The sequence below is a fragment of the Pinus tabuliformis genome, chromosome 9 (assembly GCF_031772625.1).
Source record: "Pinus tabuliformis cultivar Carrire ecotype Pingquan chromosome 9, CPIR1, whole genome shotgun sequence".
Taxonomy (NCBI): domain Eukaryota; kingdom Viridiplantae; phylum Streptophyta; class Pinopsida; order Pinales; family Pinaceae; genus Pinus; species Pinus tabuliformis.
Window position 1 is genome coordinate 1,115,453,991 of NC_142307.1, and position 8,780 is coordinate 1,115,462,770.

The 8,780-nt window shown below is 36.1% G+C and overlaps 1 protein-coding gene across 1 annotated transcript; it reads left to right on the forward strand.

Moving 5' to 3' along the window:
* Positions 1-1,357: 1,357 nt before the first annotated feature.
* LOC149152567 (uncharacterized) lies at positions 1,358-8,401 on the forward strand. Its single transcript, XM_089443526.1, has 4 exons — positions 1,358-1,660; positions 4,108-4,254; positions 4,379-4,504; positions 8,036-8,401. Exons 1-4 carry the CDS (start codon positions 1,358-1,360, stop codon positions 8,231-8,233), a joined length of 774 nt encoding a protein of 257 aa, XP_089299652.1. The 3' UTR covers positions 8,234-8,401.
* The last annotated feature ends 379 nt before the right edge of the window (positions 8,402-8,780 follow it).

Below are 8,780 nucleotides of genomic sequence, written 5' to 3' on the forward strand. Positions count from 1 at the left end.
ATGAGGGTTCAGGAAGATTCAAGGGGTTTATCTCGGGATTTAAGCCTCCGACCGGATCAGTAGAGAGACTGTAAAATTGAGGTGCAATGGCTGTTTCTTCTTCACCTTCGACAGATTTCTCTTTCGAAGCCCAAGAATTAAGTTCGCTGTTATTGAATGCTTCCTCATCATCGTCTGATATTTTGAATTCATGCCGGGTCGTGGAATCCTTCATCGATAGGCACAGCTGGGATCAGACCAGGCATTTTTACATAACATGCTTCCCCGTTCTGCTCCGCAAGATCTTCGGCTTCGAGGAGGTCTTACAGCCGTCCGGCAATGGCGGATGGATCGCGCAGACCTCTGAGCATTCCGCGAATGCGGTCGTAAATCTTCTCTCGCCGTCTGGAGCTTTGTTTTCGTCAATCTTTGCTGCATACGAGGAAAATGTGGTTCGCTATGTGTTTCCATCCGAGTGCCTTCCGGCGTGGATTCGTCACTTGCTTCAGTCGGAGAGGGGTTTGTATATCTTATCTGAAGTCTGCCCTGCTTTATTTAAAGACCGATTGAAGGAGGACGGCCATGGAGGAGGATTCAGGTGTAGTTGAATGCATTTGAGTATTTTATGTTTTGGTTTGCTTATTACGCTGTATGCAAAGATAATGATATTATGCATCGTTCGGATTTGGATGAAATGAAATTGGGGTTTAAGAAGGCTTCCCGGTCTCGTTTCGAGAAATGGGCGTCTTCTCTGCATAGTTTGCACGGTAGCCATGACAATGGAAGGCCTGTGAAGTTCAATTCTAGCCCTTATTTGCATCTTCTGAATTTGTATCTACACAAATTTGTTCCTATATCTGATTTTTGTGCTCCCAGTGTGTCTGTACATCATTTTTTCGAGGAGAATCCATCGATATTTTCTCGCGCCGAGTTTGTTGTTCATACCTTTGTACAGTTTTGGTTAGTGAATGACGATTTTTCGCCCTTACCTTCACGGGTTTGCCAGTCTTTTGGTATTTTGTTACCTGTTAATAATCGATATCATAGGTATGGTCTCCCTAGTGTAGAAATCACAGAGGCTGTGAAAATACTGGTCAATTATGTAAGCAGTACTTTGTGTTGTCCTCAAGAAGAGTTGAATTCTGGATGGAGAGCTGCATCACAAATGGATACCTTGAGATTGAGGTCATTTTCCTTGCCACGGAGTAGTTTGGTTGTGCCTGCTACATGGTCCCTTCTGTTACAGAGGCCTTTGTACAGGTTTATATTACGAGCTTTCAGTTATTGGCCAGTAGGTGCTTGTCTGAAGAAGGCTACACACATTATTGATCTATAGTTGGATTATTTACAGCCTTGGAATATTGGTGAAGAAGGCGAAATGATGCCCGCTCTCGAAGAGGATCATTATTTGGAGGCAGAGAATAAGATTCTTAGGGATAGGGATCAACGATTGTCTCCACTTTCAGGTAGCTTGCTTCAAAAGCAAAAGACTGGTACTGATTCTGTGGGATCATTAGTAAAAAGAAGCACGAAAGAAAGTTGTTATGGATATAATGATCATTGGCAAAACTATGTTCTGGCTAATTATCCTTTTTATAGCTCTCTTGTTGTTCAGTTTCTTGTATTTGCCCACAAGTTCGTGCACATCAATACCAAGGCAGTTCTTCAGATGACTCACAAGGTGCATTGCTCTTTCCTTTATTCTATTATGTCTTATTGATAATAGCAAGGAATAGATGAATAAACTTTGACACTTCAAGCAAGACCCCATGTTTATTTAAAGCAAGATCCAATGGTGGATTAAAGGTACTTATTTCAAGGTAGGATCAACAATTAGGATTATTATACCTAGGTTTTGTATCTAGAAAATTCAGACATGAGGAATTTACTTTTGGAAGTGTGAAAATCAATTAGTTGGAACTTCCTCTTGCATGGGAATAATCACATAGCAGGAAAGGAGAAAAAGTGTTGTCCAGATCCGAATGTAGATTGCTGCCTTTTAAATATTGAATTTGCCTTGCTGTCAGTGCTATATTAACAGAAAAATTCAACATTAACAACAAATGATCCATTCCTGATAGATTAAGTTATGAGCAGTCTTCATGCATGTAAATGTAGGCTTGAATTTGATATAATTGTTTATTAGTTTAACAGACAAAAAATGTCCTTGGTTTATTTTATAGGCGTTTAAACTATCTTTCTTATTTTTCACTCAAATGCTTTGTATGTGAAAATTACGTCGTGTTATTGAAACTTAATTTGGTTGTTAATTCAACAAACAAATAATTGTCTGTGGTTTAAATTAGAGACATTTAGATTGGCGTCTATTTTTTGGATCTCAAATGCTTTGTGTCTGAAAAATACCTATCCAACTTATTATTTTATGTTGACAAATTCATTGTAGTTTAAATAGTTGTAGACAAGATTTCCAATCAAATAGCTAAGCACACCATCTATTTACAGTCTTTTGTGGAGGGTCATTTCCATAAATTATCATGTCTATTGCTCGAGAAACAATGGGTAAATTCAGCCTGATGTCATTGCACTGAAGTTACTTCTATTTGATAATTCAGCGAGCAATTTATATGCTTCATGTTTTGGACGAGTTCTGCAAAGAAGGATTGAGTTTTTCATTTTACATCTGATAGGTACTTCGCTAACTTTGTATAATGGGCATAGATATTGAATGGATATGGACAAACTTGTGATCCCAACCCAAACCTGGTTTGACTATGCAATTTTGAAGAAAATGTTTTTTGGTATATTCTTATGCACTGTCAAGGGTTCTCAACACAAATTGGGAGTGATCATGTTTGCTGTCTTTATAGTATAATTGGGCTAGGAGGCTCATTTTACAGCCCAGTGTGAACGTGATGTGTAAGTATGTCCATGCTCAACTTGGACTCTAGAGTTGACATGTGTCCCTCTTAAAATAAAAATAAAATATTCTCTAAATAGAAAAGTAATGTTGGCTATAATAAAAAAGAAAAAAAGAATATGCTATACATGTTTAATTAGTTATCCATTTGACCTATAATATAATTTCATGTAAAGTAATTAGAAGTAAAAAAAATTATGCGAGTAAGATGTTTAAACCTTATACTTTTCAAAAAATAAGTTAACACTTTATATAAATAAATTACTTGAAGATCTATATTAATAACTTGTGTGAATATCAACTTATGTGAATCCGTGCTTAAGATGGATCCATGCTGGTAAATCATAATGCTTTTCTGACCAAAAAATGTCCTGAATGTGTGTAGTAAGACTTGAAGATCTATATCAATAACTTATGTGAATATCAACTTATGTGAATCCGTGCTTAAGATGGATCCATGCTGGTAAATCATAATGATTTTCTGACCAAAAAATGTCCTGAATGTGTGTAGTAAGTCTGTTTCTTTCAAAGAAAATTGAAGTCCTAAGTTTCTCAAATCTTTCCCTATAACTGTCTGGATAATGTTGATATGCCAATAGTCGGCATTCGTAATCCATTCTCAAGTCACATAAGAAGTGAGTGCAACTCAATGTTACTTAGGTGGATCATGGTTGGGTGGGCAGTGGTCTTGCCTGAAACCTTGTGTTTCCTGCCAAGTTTGATGATTGTTTTTTAATGTCTTATTGAAAATGTTCCTGGATTTCAATATTTCACTGTTTTAGCTTGATCTTCTAACAAGTTCACTTCTTTGATAACGGTAGCAGTTGGTGGTTATTATTTCTAATTTGTTTCTTTTATCCAGATAGAAACAATACTTGAAATCCAATTTACATTCGTGCATTTTCGTTGTATATTCATGATCACTTTAATTTTCAACAGGTTTGGTATTTGGCTGAGATTTATGTCAGTTTATACTGGAGTTCATAGTACATGTATAATTTTGTTTGTTAATGTATTTTCTGACAAGTATATCAAATGGGATTCAAAAGGGTGGACTGTGGTTATTCACAGTTGAATTTCCATGCGTATTTCATTGTATCATTAGAACTGAGATATGTAATGGCAATAACATCTTTTTCTGAACGTGTCCTTTGCAGTGTTACCTCTATTCTTTGCTTTTCCAGAAAACCGGTTTTATAATTTGTTAAAGTCTGTTGTATTCTAATGTAATATTTTGTTTTCATCTGTAGGTATTAAGTGTTTTGGTATCTTCAAAAGAGCTACTGTGTCTTATTCGAAGCATAGATTCGACATACAATGATGTGAAGTCGGGAAGTGCGCCATGCTGTTTTGACAGTTTGCATAAGGTTGTGCCTGCCATCCGAGAGCAGCTACAGGTCTTCCCTCTATGACCTATATAGTGTTCTGACGTAGGCTACCTTATCCAATGCACCATTTTTTAAAAGGTTTTGTTTGGAAAATGCCTCATTATATTAAGATGTTTCTTTGTGACTACTACAGGACTGGGAGGGTGATTTATCAAATTTTGAGAAAGGCAGTGAAATTACTCACTCTCCTTCGCAAAAAGAAACACCGATGTTGCAACTTTTCAGCACCAGTGATAGTGGAGGCCATCAAATGCTAAAGGTAAGTTTTGTGAATAGTTTCTCTTTATCTCTTTCTTTTTGCAAGACTCATTTGGTTGATGGATAGGTTTATAATTTATTCTGCCCGTACATCAAAATTGGAACCTTACAAAGATAATTCCTTACAAACATTAATTCAACAAAATTTTTATTTATGCCATTATAAGGAGGTAACTGCATCAGTAATTGTTTATATTAATTTTCCCAGAGAAAGATGTTCCCTTAACTTGCCCACATATTAACTGTTCCAAGTGAGGAAGTTGGTACATTGTCAGAGTGATGGAATCCCCCTTTCTCCCTCCTTTCCCTGTATTTTTTTTTCTGGGTGAGGAATGGAATTGACTTCTAGTTGAAATACCAGCTGGTAACTGGACAGAACTACTTGGGAATAGATCCTGTAATCTCCCTGGGTATTATGCCTTCTGTAGAAAGGGTTGGGCAAACTGAGCTATACTATTGTGCTAAGTGTTCATTACATATGTACAAACATGAAATCAATCACTATCTTTATTGGGATTTTCTATAACTAAAATGGAAATGAATTCTATAAATCTTCCATACAAAAGGTTAGAATGACTTTAAAGCTCAGGTAGCTGGACATTATTTTATTCAAGAGGAGAGCTGTGTTGGAGTAGATTATTCCTCAATTTTTTGACCACACTGCAGAGCTCATCTTCAGGGTATAATTGAAGTTTGATTAAATTTGGGCTTGATAAGAACATACTTTTGAAGTTTGATTAAATTTGGGCTTGATAAGAACATACTTTTAAAAAATTGATTTCTGATTAATCTTAGCTGGATAATAACCTAGTTGTGATTTAATTTTGCTAGTTGGAAAATAATCTGCCATGGTCTGGATCTTCAACTTGTCCTGACGATGAACCACACTTGTTGGTTTGGAACGCGTCGACAAATGATTTATGATGTGATTTATGCCGAAAAATCTTCTCAATAATTCAGTTTCTAAACTTTATAGATGATTTTTATTTTTTATTTTTGGGAGGGGGTGGGGAGGTAATTTAAAGGCCTTTTATTAACTGTTGATGATCACATATGATCCAACCTTCTGTATGCCTCTGGTCTGCCACTAGGGAAACCGGACCATTGGCAATACAGGAGGTCTGCTGTCCAAAAATATACATTTTAAAAAAATATACTGAGTTCTAAAAAGCCTACAGTGCCTTGGCTTAACAGCCACAAAATATAACACATAATCCTACTATAATAGTAAAGATAGAAAACATAAATTTTCATGAGGAGACTAGGAGGTGGAAACCTCCACATCTATGGGTGCTTGATCACCTGGACTGTCTAGATGAGTTGGGACTTTGCCATGCAATAAGACTGCTTTTATCCTTGTCAAATGCTTGTCCATGGCTTTAAATTCCAACTGCATCATGTTCATCATCATCAGAATTTTGTTTTTAGTGTCATTTTTGGAAAGGAGTACCCTTCCCTGCAGCTGTCTAGTTGTAATGGGACTGGTACATCTACTCTTGATAGATGACCTTTCAGCAATGAAGCAGTGATACCTCTCAAATTTCCATTGCCATTTTCCCACCCTCAAATGCTAGTTCCAACTCACACGGCAATTGATGAGCTTTCGGGGTTATGTATGCCCTGAGGAGGCCCTGCTGCAGATAGAATCCACCTCAGAAGTGCGTGCCCCGGCCAACTGAGGAGTAAGGACTTGACGAGAGGAAGAAAATAAAGAGACCTGAGTAGGAGCTGATCCCAAGAGGAGGGTAGCCCAAGATGGTCTGGTCCCTCTCTCACACCACACCTCGACAAAGCCTCACACCACCATAAACAAAACCAGAAAAACCATAAAGCAGCAAGGAATAACAGAGGATGCCCTGGATTCAGCATAATCAGATAGAAATTTCCATTCATGAATAACATTTACCATCATGAAACAACACAATGTGCCTTTGCAAAGCTTCCCAAATCTGAACTGAGACCTTGCAAAGATTGCTTTTCTCATGCGAGGAGTTTGGTGGAGAGTAAAAGCATCATCTGAGATAATGAAGGGACGTACAACTGTGTACACATTCTCATGAAGTGGTGTGGTGGGCACATCTACCTTGTTGGGGTTAGATGAAGTTAATTTGATGTAAAGCATCAAAGAGGAAACATGACATCAATGACTAGTTAAATGTGTTGTTTAGAAATTAGACAAGGTTAGAGAAGGTTATATTGAAATTTCACATTGGGTTGGCCTATACTTCTACCCCTTTTTTGGTTTCTTCTCTTTTTTCAGCTTTTATTTGTTTACGCAGAGGAGAATTTGCATGTTTGCAAAATGATGCTTTCAAAAACATCTTCATCCATCTGACAAATCTATAATTTCTCCATACGTATACAAAAATGGTGAGGAGTGCAGAGTTCCTAAACTACTGGTCTGTCTGATCTTCTGCTGTTAAAACTTAAAGTTAGCTCTAAGAGTCTAAACAAAACAATTTGATAGTTAATTTTGTATGAATTGAAACTTCTGTGTCTACCTTAGATAAAATTTTACTTTGAAGCACATCGTTGTAGATTATACAACCTTTAGGCATACATATTTTCTTGATTATCTCTTCTATTTTTTGCCTCACACCAGATACTTCTAATTGATTTATTCCAAAGTGTGTTTCCATCAATAGTATCAATAGATTTTCATATAGGGGACCTTGCTAAAAAGATCTTGCATTTTGTCCCTCGTACCTTATTTAAGAAATGCCACCCATTTCCAATGGAGTAGAGGCCACTTGTTTTCATTTTTATCTCTCCAAAGGATGTTTCTAATGATGCTCTCTAGATATTGTATAATTGTAGCAGGGGCCATTAGAATGTTGCTTTGATAGAGGGATATCTGATAGGATTGGCCAGTGTCCAGTCTCTTGCCGTATGTTTCAAACTTGACTGGTAAATAGGATAGGCCAATGGGATTGCTAACTTCATCAGTGTTGATGAGGTAGGGATGTAAAGATTGCCCTATCTCTTCTATTTAAGAAAAGCCCCATCTCTTGTCCATCATGCCCATGGGGGAAGTTCAGTTTAGGTTTCAGCTTATTGTATAATACCAGTGTCCAGTCACTTGCCTTATGCTTCAAACTTGACAGATAAATAGGATGGGCCAATGGGATTGCTAACTTCGTCAGTGTTGATATAAGGTAGAGGCGTGAAGGTTGCCCCTGATAGAGGATATTACAAGTAGAGGAAGGTTCTCAACATGGCATTACTAAGTGATTGCATCCATCTAGAATTTGAAGAATTATATATTTTTGCTTGTCTCTGCATTAGATATGTCTACTAAATGCTTCCAGTTAATGGGGCATTGATTTTAGCATTCAATATATTTTTATTCTTTATCAAAGTATTCTTTTGTTGTATTTGTATTTTTCAATTTATGCCTTACGGCATTTCCTTTGCAACATCTGGTGCAAATGCTAGTATATCTTACCTCATTTTATGGTTAACATTGTATAACAAAAACATGCGTTGTGTTATGTAATTAATACTAACATGTAATATTGATTTTTTTTGTCAGAATGCTATAGGTAATGATTGCCAAGACGATGATCCAAATTATGTTCAACATATATCAGGAGATGATGAGGATGAGGATGAGGATGATGGTGGTGAAGGAGGAGATGATGATGATAGTTGCGGTGTTGGTGATGATGTGGATCAAAGTAATGAGGATGGTCAAGATGATCATGAGGATGATCTTGGTGGTGGTAGCTAGGCATGCACATGCATTGTTTTTTATGAAGAAATTATTGTGTAGAATGACATTGTTATGTTTAGATGGGTGTTGTGAATTTACCCTATATCAATGAGACATTTTGATTTTGTAATCATACGATGAGTTTGATTTATGTATGTTGTTAATTTATCGTAGAATAACGATATTCATGAAATATTTTGATTTGTTAATCATATTTGAATTTTACTTGTTTTGATTAAAAATAATACTGATTTTATTAGTATTATGTTGCTATTTTATACATGTTTTGAAAATTGTTAATGACACATTGTTATTTTTTTGGATGGATGTTTTCAATTTCTCTTAAATTTCTTTACAAATGATTTTGAATTGTGATATCTGCTTTAATGATATTTAGAAACTATCATATATTTCACTATGAATCTATAAAGGGGGTCATATATGTAAAGAAAAATATACTCTATATAAGAAGTCAAATGCGGATGTAACCATGGATGCAAAATTGAAAGTAAAATTGGATGTTAAACTAGGAATTAATACAAAATGCAAACAATTGACATACAAA